This window comes from Diadema antillarum, unplaced genomic scaffold (assembly GCF_040938485.1).
Source record: "Diadema antillarum isolate AM-2024a unplaced genomic scaffold, OU_Dant_1.0 scf00000089, whole genome shotgun sequence".
In the NCBI taxonomy this organism is placed as follows: Eukaryota; Metazoa; Echinodermata; class Echinoidea; order Diadematoida; family Diadematidae; genus Diadema; species Diadema antillarum.
Window position 1 is genome coordinate 775,891 of NW_027270978.1, and position 21,104 is coordinate 796,994.

A 21,104-nucleotide genomic window follows, 5' to 3' on the forward strand; every position below is an offset into this window, starting at 1 on the left:
GACTTGATATGGAAACATAGACAGTTACTAATTACTGTGCCATCGTGCTGTGCCGTACAATCCAGGTCAATGAAGAGACAATGAACAAGAGACCCATCATGCAAGCTCTGCCGACACCGAAGGCTGAAGAGGACAAGGGCGAGAAGAAAGAGGACGACGGGGAAAGGGAGGCCAAGAAACTCAAGACCAGTGAGAGTCTGGGGGCAGTGCCAAAGACAGATGGTAAGTTTATAGAGTTCTTCAACACTTTTTATGTATCCTGCCAATGGTGACATGACATTTGCTCCTACGACAGTTGTTCAGGGTATTATTTTCTCCAAGGATTTAGGGTTAGGGTTAGGGTTGTGATAGAGTTTTAGGTTTAGTTTGATATTTGGATTAGTTTTACAGTTATAATTGTGGGTAGAATTTATGTTTGATTTAGTTAGCAAGTATTTAATGGGAGCAATTGTCGTATTAGCGAATGTCATGGAACCCCTGCCAATATGCACAGGAGAAGTCCAGTGCAGTTGCAGCCCCTACTCTAGATGCTTTGTTTGTGTGTTTGTTTGTTTGTTTTTAAATGTGAGAAGTGTTTCTACCCATGCCCAAATTGGTAATCAACCATTCCTTCAATATTTATCTTGATGTGACAAAAGACATAGAGAAGACACCTTTGCAGCTATGCGTGATTTTAGAATGGAAAGAACAAGATTAATGTTAATCTATGTATTAATTTCTCCCCTTTTTCTCTTTTAAGAAGTAATCAATACAAGAGGATTTTTTTTTTTTTCAATTTGCACTAACATGCACTGTAAGTTCGTTTGTAGCATTGTTGATCACTGTATAGCTTCAACCTGTTATGTTTAACCAGTTGCCGGGACAAGTCAGGAAAGCAAGGACGATTCAGTTGCCAAAGAACCAGAAATTGTTGAAATTCAGGGACTTGGGGACAAGGAGATCCCCACTCTTATAAGGTGAGTAGATTGCACTTTTCCCTTCTCAATTTTCCCTTATGACAATACTTTGCATTTACCCATAAAATATAGAATATTCAAAGAGAATAAGAGAAGCTTGCTATCAGAGGGATAAAGAAAAAAGATAAGATGAGACATGGAAGAATTCTGTTGTGTCAAGTTGGAGGTAGTTTGATCACAATATTTAGAGAAACTATTTTTATAAAATCTTGTTTATTTCAATGGACCATGTGAGGGGAGGTACTGTGTGATAGGAAAGTGTATCATGTGAAAAAATGCATAATTTGATAACATCATGCATTACAATTAGACTGTGATATAGAAATGCAGGAAATAATTTTCCAATTCAAATTTGATTAGCAATTTCAGCTGATGAACAATATTTTTAATGTTATCCTGTACACTTCTATGGAAGAAAACTGCTACACAAAAGTTAGCTTGTGTAGCAATGTTGTAAAAATGCATAGCAAATTCTTCGTAGACTTGTATATTGTTACCGTCTTCTCTCCTCTCGGTACTGTCTCGCGTCCAACAGTGTATATGCGTGTGGGTAATTGAATGTGTGTACGAATGTATTGTCCTTGTCATATTTCCCCGGTACACGTGGTTCAATGAACAGTGTCCGGGCACTATAGCATTGGTATTCTATATTTTTTTCCCGACCTGTGTATCTCAAAATAACTACATGTATATTGTTATAGAATAGTATATCATTCACTCATTATTTATCTAGCGATCCACGTCCGACAAGCTTTGCTTTTTAGTGGATCACTATTTTCCATGATCGAATTTATTTTCCGCTCGCCCACGTAGTATTTGTACAGTGTTCCTCTTTATTATTGTACATATATGTTGTTCTATAATTTGTCTCGTATATTACATGAATTTTTTGCAAGCGTTTGAACAATATCATTTAATGACATGTATACATTGTACTATGTTTTTGATTTTCGTTGATTGGAAATAAACTATGATTGAATTGAATTGAATTGAACAAATTGCGATGTGATACCAGGAAAATTATTCCCTGAAATGTATAAGCTATACAATGAAATATGTAGGCCAAAGTTCAAGGAGCATGGAAAGAAAACTGTCAGCACTATGGGGGTGGGGGGAGAGGGGGGTATGGTACGGTGGGAATGATCAACTGATGAACGGTGAAGGAAATGGAACTAGTGTGCGAAATACATACAATTTTACATGAATGTGTGTATATGCTTTCAGGGCATGTGTTGGTCTGATTGGCGTACCGGTAGACCCAGACACAATGCACGCCGTCCTGCGGATTTGCCTGCGCTTCACCCGAGACCACAAGACGGCGCTGCTGTTCGCCGAGCTGGGCGGGCCGCGCCTCCTCCTGTCCCTCACCCAGGCCTCCTCCTTCAACAGCTTCCCCATCTTGGCCAACCTCCTCCTCAGGCACGTCTTCGAGGAGAAAGCCGTCCTCCAAAACACCATGGACAAGGTGAGTGGAACAACCAGCTTTAACCCTCTCTGTGCCAGGCGGTCAAAATATGCACAAATTTCACAAACATACCTATGGGCAGGAAATGAACGTTGGCATGCAGAGGGTTACTAGTAATTAATGAGTTCGATTGACTTCTTAGAATGACAGAGCCAAGTGATGTTCTGGACTTGGATTGATAAAAATGTAAAAAAAAAAAAAAAAAACATATTTGTCTCCTCAGATTCAGAGTGACTCAAAACATAATTGTCATGTGATCTCAGAAGGTTTTCGCCACTGAGAAATTTTGTCAGCTATTTCATGTAGACTTGATCCTTCCTGAAAATTAGTGTGTTAATGTTTTGATGTGTATAACGTATGATGGGACAAAAAATATTGGTGTCTTGGAAATGGACGAGGGTAAACTGTATTTTGGGTGATTTCATTTGTCATGCGGGCAAAGGCAATCATGAACGGAAAAATTCTAGCCTAAAAGTAGAAATTTTTTTGCAGAGTTAATGATTAGTATTGACACTCCGATTGTTTTGGGATGTTCTCACACAGTTGATCTGTGCGGTGGCCAGCAAGGGCGTCGGCTGCAACACCTGTAACGTGACCCTGGGCAGCGTGGGCTGCCGGGAGATGAACTTTGTCCTGAGGAAGCTTGGACCCCTGGCCTGCAGGAACCAGGAGCTCTTCATCAACTCGGCCAAGAACAACCTCAAGATCGCGCTGCTTCCGGCCAAGAGAGGTGGGTATCTCGCCAGTCATCAATGCTCATGGGAACAAGTACACTTCCTTACACAATTTACTTAATCTCAAAATCTCTGTCTGCCACCTTTAATCAAAGTGTAGCATTGCAGGATTGAATTTTTAATGCAACATTTGATTTATGAATAGGTTATCAAAATTAATATTTGGAACTGTAATACTTTTGGTAATGTACTTCACATTTATGTGATGTGATAGGTTATCCTCTTTCATGCAATGCGATAGCAGAAACATCTCAATTACTGGCATGACTTTGGTAAATGCAGCATTTCAAGTAATGTTTGAAGCTAATTAATTTGTAAAGAGACTAGTTTTTGAAGAACCCCTGTGGAGTATCCACAAATTAAATATTCTCTTTAGTCTTCAGGATTGAACAGAGGTGATTTCATATCAGAATGATGCAGAATCCACATAATCAAAAGAGATCAAATAGACTCAGCAGTGGTGATCACTTCAAGACCAGAATTTCCCATTTCAGACATATTCGACATCCCCTGTTGCATAGAGCTGTTGTATTACACTAACCAATCACTTACGGTCGACACTCCTGTTTCTCGTGTGCGCCCACTTCGCAGGCGAGGAGGACGAATCGAGGTATACGGGGCCCAATGCCCTTCAGCTCCTGACGGCCTCTGCCCCCAAGACGTTCTCCCCGCCGGCCCTGAAGGGGCCCATGCTACAGGTCCTCTGTGAGCTTCTAGACGCACTGGTTGCTCCCGTGGAAGCCACACACAGCGGTGAGAGTCCATGGAGGATGTCACTTGTTGTAGTATTCAGCTGATCAGTAGGGACTGAAATTGAAAGAGGCAGTGTTGGTCATACGTATTTACCTCCTTACCTTCTCACATATGCACTTAAATGTATGAGTTCTATCTATCTATTTAACTTTATCTACCTCATCTCTATTGAAATGTAGCGTGTATGTTACATACATTTGTACACACACTCATACTCACAGGCACTTCCACAAATAAACAGACTCACACAGTTGATGTTTATGTTGATGATACCTTTCTTTCCAAAAGGTTTCACTTTTGCTTAATTGTATTATGTATATATCTATATTTCAATTTTGTATACATTATTTTGTGTATTATTTCATGGTATGTAAGGGAGAAAAACAACCTTGGTGGAATTTGATGTTTGACAAATCCTAGCCAGCAAAGAATAGTCTGAATGGATATGACAAACAGGCATGCTTTGAGAGCAAATCCCCTAAACAAGACAATAAAATCAATAATTCAGTAATTTAGTGTTCTATTTATTGGCTCATTTGTTTCATCTCAAAAACTTCTCTTCTCAGACGAAGCCAAAGCGAAGGTTCCAGAGAGCCAGCCTACTCCTGCTGCTGCTGCAGCAGCGGCCCAAGTCCCCCCTGGCACCTCAGAGGGAGCCATGGCCTCTGAGCTCCAGACCTCGGAGGACATTGGCATGGGACTGAGGGAGATCGGAGACAGACTGCTGGGCATCTACAGCGGGACCAGAGGCCCACCCAGGACAGCCGACAGACTCAACAGCGTGCCGGATGGTGCTGTGCAAGAAGACGACGTATGGCCTGCCACTTTCGCGTTTTTTCATGTTTACAATTTTATAACATTCAAAATGGAAAACACACTGTAGCTGTGATTAAGGAAGGGGAAAGTTTGAATTTGCTCTCTCTTGGCTGAGGAAATGATGAAAGAAGCTGAATTGGCCAATCAAGGAGAAAGTGTGTGATACATAATGTCGTGCATTATTAAGAATATAATTGCTGTGGCTAATCACTGACATTGATGATAATGATGATCCACAGCATTTGTATAACGCCATATATCTGTTGCAGAAACATTCAACGGCGTAGACTCCTGCAAGAGAGTTAGCAATTGAATTGTTAAGTGATAATATTGTTGGGAATGATGTCCTCTCGCAAGTATACTTTTAGAAACTAGAATCTAGTTCTTGGTGTTGATTCCTGTCGGCTTTGGAGAATAACATCAGTTTGATGTCCAATGAATTCTTGTACATCTCCTTAGTGGATTCTTTGTAGTCAAAGTTGTAGAAAAATTGGGGGAGAAACGAGCAGAATTAATTCAGGCACTGCTTAAAAATGTTTCACTCCTCACTGTAGGCAACAGACCAGGCGTCATCCTCCAGTGGGGTGAGCAGCTCCCAGGGTTCCAGCAGTGCAAAGAAATCCTCGCCAGCTGCCGGAGCAGGATCGGCGACGGCGGCATCGACGAAGGACGAGGCGTCGAAGAACAAGCTGCTCATCCCCAAGTCAGCCATCCTGCGGCTCCTGGCCGAGCTGGTGATGTCCTACGCTGGCATCGCGCAGGCTGTGGCTCAATACCACTACTCGGCTGGTCAGACCAAGCATATTAAAGAGGTTTGTACCCCGACTTGAAAATTCTGACTTGCCACACGAAAGTGGAAGCGCCCATTTTGAAAACGTTGACTCACCATCTAGGAATATCCAGAGCTGCCCATGAGCATGTTCTTACAATATTTAGAAGGGGTTTTTGTTTTCTTCCAAAATATAACAAGATTTGTGGACAAATTGTTGTTTTTTTCATCCGTTTCTTTACCGCACAAGAAAGTGCCCTTGCTGCTTTCAAGTAGAAGTAAGGTTTCATCCTTGTGCCATATGAAAGAGTCACTGATGGATTAAATGAGCCTCATTTGGTCGTGACTGAGAGGCTGCTCCATCTGTGTCTAACACCATGTGTCCCTCCCTTCACGTGACACGAGACAGACACAAATGTCACAATACTATTACCGTGCCTAATCTTTATAAGGTTATTTTTATTTTCACAGAGTGAGTGTGCATTATTTCTTCAGTGCTTTCTTTCATTTGTAGGGAAGCAGAACTCAGCACATGATTCAACTTTGGAATGTTTGTGTTGAGTGCAAAGGTTGTCATATCTGTATGCTGCATTCTTTCTCATGTGTGAGATATCAGTGAATATACATAATGATACCTATATTCTTTGTTACTTAGTTTTTTACATTACTATCATGTCATTCATGCGTCCCATTTTAACTTTGTTGTCATCCCCAAAATGACCGTTCGTGAAGTTGAATGTGATTATAAAACCAAGTAGCATGAGATCTCAACTTGTGTGTTGGATATGCAGGATGGTCCGGCCCTGGCCTACATCTTGGACCAGCTCCTGCCGCAGTGCCAGAAGGGCGGAGACAAGGACTGCCCCGGTCTGGCCCAGGTCCTGCTCGCCAGCATAGCGGCCAGCAACCACAGCCCCGACGCCCAGATGTTTCTCGTCACAGAGATCAAGTCGGCCCTCGGCAGGACGTTGGCCATGCCAGAGAGCAGCGAGAAGCACTCAAGAATCCAGGCCCTGACGAGTGAGTTGTTCGATCAAGTGTTTGAAAATTCAAAAGAAATGTGTTTAGTTCCTTATGGTTCAACCACTTTTCTGTTGCTTAGGTTTTGTGAAAGTATCAAGTAGTTTGACATAATGGTGCACTTTATACCTAGAACGAAAATGTCCCAAATGTGTGAGAAATATATATCTGACATAAGAATTATGAAAAGTATGTTAGTTTTTAGAAATCGAAGCTTGTAGAGGCCTCGAATGAGGCTATGGTATCAAGTTTGTCAATACTTCTTGCTCATTAGTGAAAAGATTGAGTGAATGTGTTGTATGAATAGTGCATACATCAGGTGATTGATTCTACCTAGTATCACATTCACTGTTCATGCACGTCTTTAAGGAAAGACACAAAGTGATTAGATCGAAACAAACTTATGGGAGCATTTCATGAGAGAACATCAAAGATATTTCAAAGGAAGGCTATAAGGGCTTCCATTCGTGACATATAAATGTATATATCAGTGCTGTATGCATGAAAGAGCTTTCTTACTCATTCATTCTCTCAACCTCTTGCTTGTGTTTCTTGCCGAGCAGTGCTCATCAGCATCATGATTGAGGCATGCACTTTCTCCACGTCCGCCTACCAGTCGGCCGTCGTGAGCTCCTCCTACAAGAACCAGCTTGGCGGCATGAACAACATCACCCGGCTGCTACTGCGCAAGGGTCTGGTGACCGACCTGGCCCGCGTCCCCCACAGCCTGGACCTGTCCAGCCCCAACATGGCCTCTACCGTCAACTCGGCCCTCAAGCCCCTAGAGACGCTCTCCCGCATCGTCAACCACCCACACGTCCGGCTGCGCGGCCTCAGCAACATCCGCAATGTGACACAGTACATCAACCAGCGGTCCGCATCGGGCGCCGATAGTGCAGGTCAGTTTGATCATGGTCAAATGGGATTCTTCCTTCCGAATACCTGCCCTCCTCCCCAGCCCCTCTCCTAATAGGAAAGAAACTGAATGCATAGCATCAAATTTATGTTACCAATGCAAGCAATTGTCCTGAGCTTTGACTTTGTCAGAGTTCATCAGAATATTCCGTATGAAGTGATGTTTATCATCATTCTGGCACAATTCCACTATTTTTTTTTTTTTCTCATCACTTTGCTTGACATTCTGTCATTGAAATGGAGAAGGTCATGATTTAAGAACTCTCTCATGTTGTGTTTGTCCCAGTAGTGAGGTCATTGAGATCATGCAAACGTATGCACATATCTTTTGTGGCAACGATGGCACCTACTATGTTAGGTGTCACAGTGTGACGATGGAATGAATTTTGCTGCATTAAATGTGGTAAAACGTAAATCATGATACCCTTACAACCCATGTGACACTCATTCCATCAGTCATTGCCTTGCCCAAAGAGGGCTGTCATGAGGAAACAGAGATGGGTACCATAACCGGTTGTCACTGTCGAAGTGATGCAAGACCATCATTGTTGAGGTGCAATAGCCATGTATTCCATTTGTGCATCCAAAAGTCTTTCTTTGAGCCAAACTCATTACCGGTTCATGGAAATCTGCATAGTGCTCATACCCATCAACTACTGACCCCTGCACAAAGGATTGAGTGGTGATCAATTGACATGTGGACATTACTCCTGTGTGTGGCCTCTCTTGCAGTGCTGTGTGAAGTGCCCACAATATGTCTCTTAATTCAGGTTTCTTGTGTTAACTTCTCTTTCCAATACCCCCCCCCCAATCAGTTTGAACATGTAATTTGTTATTTGAACACACTCTCTCACTATCTCGAGACATGTCTGAACAACAGAGATAATGCTCTCCCTCCTTCGCTCTCACCCTCCCCCCCCCCCAGCAAAACATAGAATAGAGAACATTTGTTGGCTGCAAATGAAGTGAGATCGTTAGTGTGATTTACCCCATCATGAAGTAACGACCCCAATCTCTTAACTGATGGATAATCAAGTCACAATGTGCAGACATGCGCAGTGACATCGTAAATATGCTGTGGAATGCTCACTGTGAGGCAGCTCCACCTTGTGTTGACATCGTCAATAAAAAGTCCCAATCATAAATTCTCTTTGGAATATTTAATGGCCTCAATTTGTCAATTTCCAGAAATCATATTTTTGGGTTTGGTGCTGTATATCATAATTTGTACTATTCATTCATAATGTATGATCAGGTAGAGTCAATAATTCTTTATCGTATGAGCCCTTTGTTGTTCATATATCATTTGCTTCTGTTAACTAATTTGCTAAATCTATGGCTGATTCTTGAATTGGTGCCATGTTTTAGAAGATTATAGTTTCTGTGCTCTTACAAATTGGCAGTTTTTATGTTTAAAAAAAAATGCTTCTGATTTAATGCACATTTGATTAACTTAACTAGATCCATGTTATCTTTCTCAGTGAAATTCAGAGTTGCCATTGTAGTGATGTCAACATGATATTTTCTGCTGCAAAATTATCCCAGGGCTTGGTTAAGCTATAATTCAGGAATCTGCCCCTCAGCAGATCTAAAGGGAACTTGAATTGTTCAAAATAAGTCATAATACCCATGACCCCATCCCTGCTGGCACCACCACCACCATGATGTACAGTGTCATGTTGGCTTCTTTGTTGCTCAGGGGGCGCCGTGTTGCGTCGTAACATGGACGCATCGCCTTCCCAGCACACGGCTCAGGGCGGTGGTGGCCGTACGAGCACAGGTCAGACTCGTCAAACTCTGATCAGCATTACATGTGCACTCTCGCAAAGGGCACCTGCATCTGTTTTAATAGCCATGGCATCGTGCAGTTGTCGCACAACTAACTATCCCGTCATCATTTTATGATTTCGCATCAATATCTTCATTTGACATCATCATGCAAAACGATCAGACCCCAAAACACATGAATGACAGTTGTGTCATGTTGAGCACTTTTTGGTTTTTTTCTTTTTTGCACACCATCTTCTCCCCCAGACCTTGATTTCTTGTACCTGTGATCCCACGCATCCATGCATCCAGCTTAAAGTGTTGACTGTTATGCTTAGATGTCACTGCGGGAAGTTGTGCTTCTCTGTGGCTATGCAGGCTTAGTGGTTGTTTCTAGGCTTAGTGGTTGTTTCTTTTTGAGGTTAACCCTTTTAATAGTGGAAGCCCTTTCTTTTTTATTTCTTTTCTTCTTTTTTTCTGTCGTATTTGATATTTTGGCTTGACGTACATCCCCTTCATCCGGCTGCAACAGCACAGTTAGTTACAATATGAATTGCAAAAGTAGTCTCTAGGTGAGCTACAGTATGATAGTGGTTATGTCGGTATAAATCCTCTGTCCCTTTAGATGGCCTTGGGTTTTAACATCAGTCATACAGTAACTACTTCACCTTCATTGTAGAGATCTTGACTCGTTTGCGTGTCAACATCCAAAAGCCTAACAATATCAATTCAGAAAATTTCAGTGTCTGCTAAAAATATTTCATCCTGCATTCTGCTCTTTGGTTATTCCATATGTCATATTATAGTGTGCAAGTTCTGGAATTCAAAATGGGGGGAAACAGACTGATAGAAAATTAATCAATCAGGTCATGTCCATTCCAGTGGATAATGAGTATGCTGTAAACGTGGAATATGTCGCAATGTGGCACACGTTATGTGCTTATTAAACTGAAATAGCAAGAAAATTAAAAGCATGCAGACATTTTTTTGAGATTTTGATTTTTGCCACAAAAATTCCTCAAGAATTTTAACAAGGAAAGTTCATGTGAATTTTCCTTTTCAAAAGTGTCATCGCATGACGTTTCAGCATTTACAGTTTGTGTCTGCACTGCAAGTCCAGTTCCCTTTAGATGAACACATACAGACACAGAGAAAAAGAGGCACATGCAAATACAAGAAGTCTGCCTCAGTCTATTCCCTGTATATTCATTTGTGTATTATATTTCCTTTAGTTTTGTGTTTCCTTTGCGGCTTGAGCATGATTGTGGTATACTTCTCACTAGCAGAATAAGTTTTGTCTGATATGCTGCAGTCCTTTTGTGCAGGTCAAATTTTTGTTTTAGTTTTTGCAACGTTGTTAACGGGGCTGTGCGTTACTACTAAACCTGCTCAGGGTTCTGTATGATAGTGAATGCACATTTTTTGTTGAATTTTATGATTTGTGAATTTTTCTGAGAGCTGAGTAGAAAGACTGTCTTGACAGTAGTTCCCGCATGAGAATGATGCCATGTCGCAGGAACACTTGTGTCTGCCTCGCCCCAATTGCGTTGTGCGTCCATGATCATTGATAAAATGGAAGAAAATCACTGCCTGCTATTTTCCCATCCTTCATGTCACTGCATTCACCCGCTCCATGCTTCAGATGAGATACTGTGCCTCGATTCATGTGCACGAGTCAGTTTCAGTGTGTGCAAGCAAGCGATGTGGAAAGTGTTAGTGTTCACTACCTGTGGCATGATGTCCATTATTAGTGGTAAATAAAGATAAACATTGGAGTAACCATGTATTTTTTTGATGACTTAATTCATCTGAATGCATTATAATTTCTTTGGATACTGGGAGTAATCGCACCTCTCTCGTTTTTCATGTCCACATTCAGAAAGAGAATCGAGCGCCAGCGCTCTGGGACTGACGGGAGACACGCAGGACTCGACAGATCTCGATGTAAGTATCAACATCAATTTCAGAACAACCGGGTAGTGTCGGAATATCACAGAGTGCATAGACTCGCCAAAATGTGTCTTCCTCAACTACAACTCTAGGCGGAGCACAGTGCTAGAAATTTGTTCCTGAAGTGTGCAGATGAACCCTTCAATTTGATTATTAACTTTAGTTGGAGATACTAAACACATGATTTTCTTGTCTAGGTGAAAGTACTATGTATATATCTAGGTGTGTGGGTTTGTCTGTCTGTCCGTTGAAATGTCTGTCATTATTTTTTGTCACATTTTTACTTGTAGCATGAAAGATTTGTGCATTGCATTGTTGGCTCTTTTGTGAGTCAGATGTACAAGTTGTCTTTTATGAAGCAAAGGATGTTTATAGAATAGACTAAGTACGTATGTATAATTAGTGGTTACCAGGATTTTCCCCCACAAAAAAAAAGAAACAAAAACAAAAAACAAAACAAGACACAGACAGAAATTGGAGGAGACCGTTTCATTCTTTGTGTGACAGGAACCATCTGACCTGGACTGCATAGTTGATGAGCTTCTAGACAGAACAAGCGGTGGGGCGGGTGTCCTCGGGGAGACCCTGATCGCCACTGGGCCAGAGCGGCTGGGATCACTGCGGTCTGCGTTTGTGGACCAAGCAGGTAACAGCTCTTGTCTTTACTCATCTAAACATTGAGATGCAGCTGTCAACATTCGCTTGACACCTGATTCACTGCATTACTGTGTACGCCCTATATCAAATGAGTCTAATTTTTCAGTTAATCGGGACTACGTAACTATTTTGAGAGTGGTTTAATTCGCGATCGTGGAGTACAGAGATTAACAGAGCAATGTACATGTGCATGTTGCATTCATGTCGGGATCAGAGTTGATACTTTGTGTGTTGTTGAATTACCAAATTGCACCAACCTGTGAAATTTGTGAAAATTAAAAGCCCGCAAAAATATATGGCATAATACAGTATCTAGCTGGTGGACACATACACTTGGTTATCTGCAAGATACAAGCATTGGTAAACATTTTGTTGATAATGAAAAGTATTTGGAATTTGCTGATCGACAAAATTGCTCTTTTTTGCTTGTTCTTTTGTTTATAAGATCCAATACTGTAAGAAGATGCTTAAATTGAAATTTTTGATGAAAAGTTGCGAACACAAAATGCCATGTTTAGTGAGTAATGAAGAATTTGCTTTTTCTGGGAACTATTGCGTTCACTTGTTTGTTGGCATCAGTGACAGTCGAGAAATGACTACAAAATATGTCAAGATTAGAATTTGTGCCTTTTGCTTGTTTTAAATCATAATTGCTGGTGTGATGTCATTGGTTCTCTGGTCCAATGAGCTTGGGATGGTTTCCGTTCGCTGCAGGTGAGGCTTCCCAGGACGAGATGGTGATCACCATGACGGACGACGGGGAAGAGATGGAGCAGTCACTGGGAGATGCAGAGATGAGAAGCCAGCACAGCCACGAAGGTGTCCGAACAGGTTGGTAATAATGGAACAAGTCGCAGATGGCCACTTCAACTTTAAAACAAAGAAACATGTTGCTGTTGTGGTCATCGTCGTCATCATCATCATCATCATCATCATCATCATTATTAGGAGACATATAGATCCACTATGTAAATATTCGTTTGAAGTGAATGTTAGTATACATTTTTAGCTAGCCTGAGCCAAATGCTCAAGTGAGCCATTGCGATTGCTCTTCGTCCGGCGTCCAGCATCTATCATGCGTGGTGCGTCGTCTGTTGTGTGTCGTGTGTAAACTTTTTACATGTTCATCTTCTTGACAACCCCATGACCGATTTTCACTTAACTTAGCAGGTATCATCCCTCAGCGGGATAGGATCTCAATTTGTTCAAATGGGCACCATGTCCCACTTGGGGGGCCCCAGGTGGGCCCAAGCCCACCAAAATTAAGGCATCTTGAAAAATCTTCTTCTCTAGAACCAGAAGTGATAGAGCTAAGTTCATACTATGATTTAGCACATTGATGGCTATAGTTTCAAGTTCATTCATGCCGGAATCAGGGTGCCCCCCCCCCCCATCCCGACCCGGGGGAGGGGTCCTAATGGGGGCCTTAATTGTAAAATTTCATCTTCTTTAAAACCCCATGACCAATTTTCACCAAAATTGAGGAATCTTTGAAAATCTTCTTTTCTCAAATTGGAAGCGATAAGCTGCAGTAGTGCTATGTGCAATTTAGATTAGTGACTGTGTGGAAAGTGAACGTGCGATACTCGGGTTCTTTTGTTCATTTGGGTCTTGATTTTCGAACGGTGTTTCAAGCAATTTTCATGTATTACAGAGAACAACCTTTTTCTTTCTTTCCAACAGCAGACATTGATGCAGATGATGACAGTGTCCAGGATGAGGACTCAGCAGCTGAGAGTGACTCAGATGATGGCAATGAAGACAGACAAGTGAGTTTACAGTGTTCTTTCCCTCGTATGACATGTATCTAGGGTAGGTCAGGTTTCTCATGACATCGATGTCCATACGGGATAAAAATTTGGGTTCATTTGAGATTTGTGCGTCCTTTTGTTGTGTGTCTGATAGTAATCAGTTGTGCTCTTTGTATCAAGTAATGTTTTCAGGTCATCTCATTGGTGAGTGCTGTTTCGCATTGAGTTTATATTTTTTCTGTGCTACTTGCAATTGCTGCTCGAGCACATTTGAGCACATGCACTGGTGACAGATGTGCTGCATTAACTTAGAAATAGAGAAAGTCGCAAAGAGAACATTTAGTGATTTAGCATTCAATTTTATGTGGTCTGCTCATCATTTACAAATTTATGTGAAGCACATCCAGTGACTGAATATCCTCTATGTTTGTTGGCAGGATGAGGGAGAGGAGGATGAGGAAGACGAGGAGGAAGAGGACGAGGAGGAGGAGGAGGAGGACGAAGAGGACCACGACGATGGCTCGGAGATGGACGCCGAGGATTACGACATCACCGAGGACTTGGACTACTTCCGGGTCGGGGACCGCGACGAGGACATGTGGATGGGGGAGACGGACGAAGACATGCTGATCCAGCTGGACCCTGTCTTCTCTGGTGAGGCACCGCCCTTCCAACATCCTTGGGAGGACAGCTTGAGGGAGGGGAAGGGGGGATGGCAGGGAAGAGGATTACACCTCGAGAGCTGCCAGGTCGTTCCAAAATCTGCAGTAGGCTTGATGAAAGATTAGATATCCCTTCATGTCCTGATGAGAGAATATAAAAGCCATTATAATTTTTGTGATTGTTGGCACCCATTGAAATGCACCTGAAACACAAGACTTGCACAAGATTTGCTGTTTCGAACTTCGCTGTTCCCTGTGTTGACAGCACCATAAGTAGAGCTGGTTAGTCTTTCAGTTGAAGACTTTCTGTGGTTGATGCCACTACTGCTTACACTAAAACCTTGGGGCTGTTTCACAAGGCTCTAAAATCAATCTTAAGTTCAAGTTCATTCAAGAGTATGGCACAGTGTGCCTGGTTGACTGTTTGCAGATTATCTCTAGTCACCTGGGCGAACCTCAACTGATCTTATGAACAATTTTGAGATCATTAATCGGTTAACAACTGTTTATCTAAGCCATTTGGGAACCATATCTTGCCCTCACCTCACCATGTTCTAGAATACTGAGTACATCTTGAATGTCTACATAGATGTATCCTTCCCAAATAGATTTGATCTAAATATGCTCCAAGTTTAAGTTCATTGTTAGGCATGATTTAGTTCCTGTGTTAGTGAAACAGGGCCTAAGGACTGCGAAAAGTACTGCCAGATCACTGATGCCACCATTGTTTTACAGTGTTTTACCCACAACAAGAAGAAGACAAGGTTGTGAAAAATAGAAAGGAAATAGGTGCTGATGACTCAAATATAAAACTGAGGAACAAGAGTTAGGGCTTACTGTGTATGCCATATATTAAAGGAGTCTAATTTGTGTGCGAATCAGGACTTACCGACAGTATCGCGATTTAATTCACGTTTGTGGGATACTGAACAGAGAAATGTATTCATGCATGTCATATTCATGTCTTGGATGAGCGTTAATATTTGTGCATGTGTTTAAATACGCAAATCACACCAACTCGCAAAATTATCGAAAGTAAAAACCTTGCAAAATATTTGGCGTATACAGTATCTGTAGACCCTGACATCAGGATAAGGAAGGCTGCCCTGGCGATTGTCATGAAGGAGGGCATGTATATTGCTCTTCCTCATTGATTATGAGGGTGCCTTTGGAATTGAGGTCTTCAAATTTGAGGTGCTTCTGTGTGACATTGAAAAGATAGAGAGGCAGGTGAAAATAAGCTTCCTGAAAAATCGAAATTACATGTGATAATTCTGGTGACTGTGTCCTGGCTACAGTAGGCTAATGTCCCTTTTTGCGTTGGTGTGCATTTGTGTGTGAATGTGAAGGACTCCTACAAAGGAATAGAAATGCATGTAGCTGTATGTTGTCCTCTTCTTTTCTTGCCAGGTGTGCCTGCCTCCATCAGGACGTACCAGCTTCCTGTTGCCATCCATGATGACGCCAGGAATGCCAATGATGTGTCGGGTAATCCCCTCTTTAATTGTCTGATCATTTGCCCATCTAATTCTGAATCATTTCTTGATGTACTTTACTGTTACATCTGTTTGTTGTATGTATTGATTTGTTTAATTTCAATTTATGTGGGGGCATTTCATCAAGTGCTTTGTCAGATATGTTTTTTCTGACAGATTTGCTCTCAGCCAATCACATGTAAATATTTCAGTAGCTTATAACTGTTCGTCAGAACAACAACAAAAATATCTGACAAAATGCTTGATGAAATGCCCCCCAGGATTCAACAGCCATAATGTACTCATCTGGGAATACACAGAAATATTCAGTGACAGGCACTCCTTAGAATCGTTCAGTTCTTGTTATTGGAGCTTCTGTTTATGACAGTACACTGAAATACACATGACAAGTATCCATGCAGTTAATCCACATTATACACATAAGCATTCCTAAATTGAAGGTATATATATTTGACAATGTGTTCAGGTTGCACCATTGAAAAACCTTGTGATAATGCCGATTTACTCAGGGCTTCTTGGTGGTGCTAAAGTAAACCAAAGCACAGCGCTAGTCTGTTTGCCTCCTCATTCCCGTGGTTCACAGATGCTGGGCATTTGGACATTAGCTTTTTAGAGTTATCTAATAAGCTCTAATCTAATAATAATTATCTAGTAAAGAATAGATTCTCTGTATGTGTTCGGTTCTCGTATGAGACTGCACTTCGTGTGAGAGTATTGTAACGAACAAATGAGCATCCAGGATGTTGTGTTTTGCGTAGCATGGGTTGATATTTTGGTAGCATTCTAAGCATGAGTCATCCAGCCAGTGTAGAGACAAGTTAAATCCTTCAGAGCATAGTGACAGAACAACTGTCACTCAAAGTGATGGAGAAAAAGTGACTGTAGTGTTTGGCTCAAAGGAATTGATATGTTTTCTCATGTGTCATTAACGACTGTTGATGATCGAAAGCAGTGATAGTCCACCATTTTGTTTGCGATCCAAAATGTGTCATCACATACTCCTTTGCCATCCAGCCCCCAACATCCCGGTGCCACCCAGCGTCATTTCGGCCAGCCATCCACTACTGGTCAGGCACGGCGACCACACCAACCTGACCCACGGCGTGAGCCAGTCCAACCGCAACCAGCGGGCGAGCAGGCAGAGGGTCAACCGAGGCACCACCCAGACGGTGCACATTTACCACTCCGGTTCCTCGCGGCCGCCCAACGTGCAGAATGTCTTGAGGTAATCTGAACATGTGTCCCTGTCCGTCAGTGTTTTGATGGGCTCTGATATGTGTGTATTTGTCTGTTTGTGTGTGTTTGTGTGTATGTCATGGAAAATATGAAGTTTAAGTTTGATATGATATGATGAGCATTACTGTAATTTGCATTCTCATTTTGAATGGTTGGGTGTACTGGTGCCTGTAGATAGGATAGAACTTTTGTTTTGTTTTATTAATCCAGAGTATACTGTCATTCATGACAGTAAAGAAGGTGAAGGAAAATCATTCAGTAAGACTTGCAATGTATAAATAGACATTTTGTACATCTCATTTTAATGTTGGATATACAATATTGTTTCTTTTCTGTTTGGTTGTTTTAAAAGTGTTGATGAATATTTGACACCCTTATGCAGCGATGTGTGAAATATGTAAACAAGAAGAAATATTGTTGATTTCTGTTTTTGTTGAAATTGCAACTGTCATTAAAGTTCATTTGTGTTTGGAATGTTTTCTGTTTGTTTGATAAGCAGTCCCTTTAAAAAGAGCTGTCCTTATCTTTTTATACCCTTCCACACGTGCTTGAATGCACACATCTAACACACACTGACAAACAAACACATGCCCTTCAACAATGGAATAACCCCACGGATACCCAACAAACAACCATACATATTTTCTCCATCACACTCATCACACACTTAACACGCACACACATAATGGGGGCCCCCTAATGACCAGCAGGCAATACACTTCCTCCCTCCCTAGGCTGCTCGGCCTGTCGTCGTCCACCGACATCGTCCAGCTCACCACCTCCAGCACCAGCCAGGGCAACCAGACACGCGTCTATGTCGCCAACTCCGGTGACGACATCAACCAGAATCACCGGGAGGAGGTGTCAGACATCTTCGAGGAGGGGTACAGCCTTGGCTACTTCAGCGCCTCCAACTTTCTCTCCGTCGTTCCACCCGTCTATCGGCGCTGGGACGAGGAGAGTAAGGTACTGGATGGACGCAGCATGCACGACTGTGTGCAAGGTAAAGAGCTGGCTCAGTTTGACTGTTTGGGGTAGCAGTGTTGTAATTGAGCTAACGTAATTCTTGTCTACGGTCCATCTTCTTTTGTGTGGTCATGTTGGGACTGGCGGCCATCTGGTTAAGTGATATTGCTGAATGAGTGAGCTTTGCTCAAGCATGAAGACTTTTATGTAACAGTCCATATCCAAATAATAAAGAGATCTGCAAAAGTAATGGCCGGATTAGATGAGGTTGGACTTGTTCTTTAATAATTTTTGTGAACTGTTTCAGGAAATGTGGGCATTTTTGTCCCCGCCGAACGAGTTCGAGCAGGGGACTATGAAACGGGCTCCGTACGTGTGTGTGTCTGTGCGTCCGTCCGTGCGTCCGTCCGTGCGTCCGTCCGTGCGTCCGTCCGTCCGTGTGTGCGTCCGTGTGTGATCAAAATGTTCAATTTGCTACTTCTCTGTCATTAATGAGCCAATTTTGATTCTGTTTGCTTTATATGATAGCACTACATGGGAGCTTTGAAACTTCTACACAGAATTTCAGTCGTGACCTTTGACCTTGACCTTTGACCTATATTGTACATTTTGCTACAAAATGCTACTCCTTCGCCATTTCTAACCCGATTTCGATTCAGTTTGCTTTATGTGATGGCACTAGGTGAGGGCTTCAAAACTTCTACACAGAATTTTGACCTTTGACTTCTTTGACCTTTGACCTTGATTTTTGACCTATATTGTACATTTTGCTACAAAATGCTACTCCTTCGCCATTTCTAACCCGATTTCGATTCCGTTTGCTTTATGTGATGGCACTAGGTGAGGGCTTCAAAACTTCTACACAGAATTTTGACTTTTGACTTCTTTGACCTTTGACCTTGATTTTTGACCTATATTGTACATTTTGCTACAAAATGCTACTCCTTCGCCATTTCTAACCCGATTTCGATTCCGTTTGCTTTATGTGATGGCACTAGGTGAGGGCTTCAAAACTTCTACACAGAATTTTGACTTTTGACTTCTTTGACCTTTGACCTTGATTTTTGACCTATATTGTACATTTTGCTACAAAATGCTACTCCTTCGCCATTTCTAACCCGATTTTGATTCCGTTTGCTTTATGTGATGGCACTAGGTGAGGGCTTCAAAACATCTACACAGAATGTTGACCTTTGACTTCTTTGACCTTTATTTTTGACCTAGCTTGTACATTTTGCTACAGAATGCTACTCCTTCGCCATTTCTAACCCAATTTCGATTCCGTTTGCTTTATGTGATGGCACTAGGTGAGGGCTTCAAAACTTCCACACAGAATTTTGACCTTTGACTTCTTTGACCTTTGACCTTGATTGTTGACTTACATTACACATTTTGCTACAAAATGCTACTTCCGGCGGGGACATATATTACGCACCGCGTAATTTCTACTTTTCCTTGTTTGATACTTGTAATACTGTAAAACTGAATATTTTTGTGTCGGTAATTTTTCGCGCTCGACCAGGTAAGATGAGTTTCATGTGTTTTTAATTCTGCTGAATCAAGACATCAAGTACTTGAACACATTGTAAACAAAAATATTTATGCGCTTTTATTTTCACGCTAGTTTCTGGTTGTGTGAAATGCCAAAAATTTCTACACTGCGAAAATTTCCACTTTTACAGTATGTGAAAAAGAATGTAGATGAAAATGTTAAAAAATGGTTTGCAAAATTCAGTTACTGCATATGTGATTTCTTTGGTTAAAAAGCGTATCATTAGAGGGATAGAGAAATGGCACAGTGACTCACAGAAAGTTTGATTGACACTGTGAGACATTTGCTACGACAAGAAAAAAAAAATAATGATAAGATAATTTGCTGATTCCATACAAGTGAAGCCAAATTGGTAGCACCTCGATCCCCTCTCTGTTCCTCCTTCAGCATTGAAGCCAGAGATCATTGAGGTTCTGGAGAAGCATCGGGACGAGGAGTTGGCAGAGCGCAAGGAGAAGAGGAAGAAACAGGCAGAGGAGGAGGCGAAGAAGAAGGCCGAGGAGGAGGCCAAGAAAGCGGAAGAAGAGACAAAGAAGACCAAGGACTCCGCCATGAAGACTCCAGAGGAGAGCAAGGAAAAGGAAGAAAACATGGAGGTCAGTTGTTTGGATTATGTTTTTGGGGACGTGCTGTGCAAAAGGACTGTGGCATTAAAGGGGATGGCTAGTAACTGATCAGTGGGAATCAGTGGGAATGCTGGGGGATGATTGTTCCAATCCTTGTGGGATTCATTTTAGAGTACATTATATATCTATTGTTGTGTGAAAATGATTTGCTTCAGAACGGTCTCATATTCAAGTAATGTGCAATTTAATGCCCCGTCACTGTACAGGCATGCCAACCTGGAAACATTAAACTGCACATTATTTGAATATGAGACCGTTCTGAAGCAAATAATTCTCACACAATGATTGATATATAATGTACTCTAAAATGAATCCACAAGGATTGGAACAATCATCCCCCAGCATTCCCACTGATTCCCACTGATCAGTTACTAGTCTTCCCCTTTAATTGATAACTTGAGCAGTTTTATGCCTGTCCTGTACTTAATGATAAGAAGCAACTGCCACCAAAGCACAGTGTCCAGTGAGTTTTGCAGAAAATGTGGAATGATGATGAGATTTTCAAGGAAATATGAGTTAAGTTGGCTGCTAGTGAAATTCATGAAGATTTATATCCCATCGACAGAGATCTTTGCGTTAAAATGGTAGTTTTGTCTGTGTCTGACAGAAAAACAGCATGGTATGCAACTTCTTGTGGGTTGAACCAACCTCATAGGAACACACAATGGGGCACACTGTGTTAAATCTTTTTTTTTTTTTTGATAAACAGCCTCCTAGATCCAAAATAGAGAAGTGACCTTCATTTTCAATATGTCTATTTTATGTTTTGATGGGCAGGTTGGAGAGAGCAGTGAACAAGCTCAAGAAGCAGAAGGCGCCGAGAACCTGTCCACCACTGAGTCTTCTCAAGCGAGCAGCTCTGGAAGAGGTATGACTTCCCCCCATATTTGTAGTGGTCCCAGAACTGATGGTATCAAATATTTGAAAAGAATGCAGCATACTGTCCCTTGGGTGACAAGACCCCGCATCTCAATTGGCATACATTCAAAAACCTCCAAATTCATTGATGTTGA

The 21,104-nt window shown here is 41.8% G+C and overlaps 1 protein-coding gene across 1 annotated transcript in view; it reads left to right on the forward strand.

Moving 5' to 3' along the window:
* The window catches only part of LOC139718115 (E3 ubiquitin-protein ligase HUWE1-like), a 90,373-nt gene that overhangs the window by 46,952 nt on the left and 22,317 nt on the right, over positions 1-21,104 (forward strand). Inside the window, exons 39-58 of the mRNA XM_071629600.1 lie at positions 66-222; positions 854-956; positions 2,181-2,421; positions 2,965-3,151; positions 3,747-3,908; positions 4,475-4,719; positions 5,279-5,536; positions 6,285-6,513; positions 7,077-7,412; positions 9,128-9,208; positions 11,075-11,139; positions 11,653-11,791; positions 12,517-12,633; positions 13,486-13,571; positions 13,991-14,207; positions 15,626-15,703; positions 16,726-16,936; positions 17,658-17,950; positions 19,853-20,061; positions 20,869-20,959. Coding sequence (XP_071485701.1) covers positions 66-222; positions 854-956; positions 2,181-2,421; positions 2,965-3,151; positions 3,747-3,908; positions 4,475-4,719; positions 5,279-5,536; positions 6,285-6,513; positions 7,077-7,412; positions 9,128-9,208; positions 11,075-11,139; positions 11,653-11,791; positions 12,517-12,633; positions 13,486-13,571; positions 13,991-14,207; positions 15,626-15,703; positions 16,726-16,936; positions 17,658-17,950; positions 19,853-20,061; positions 20,869-20,959 — 3,505 coding nt within the window. The remainder of the gene's footprint in view (positions 1-65; positions 223-853; positions 957-2,180; positions 2,422-2,964; positions 3,152-3,746; positions 3,909-4,474; positions 4,720-5,278; positions 5,537-6,284; positions 6,514-7,076; positions 7,413-9,127; positions 9,209-11,074; positions 11,140-11,652; positions 11,792-12,516; positions 12,634-13,485; positions 13,572-13,990; positions 14,208-15,625; positions 15,704-16,725; positions 16,937-17,657; positions 17,951-19,852; positions 20,062-20,868; positions 20,960-21,104) is intronic.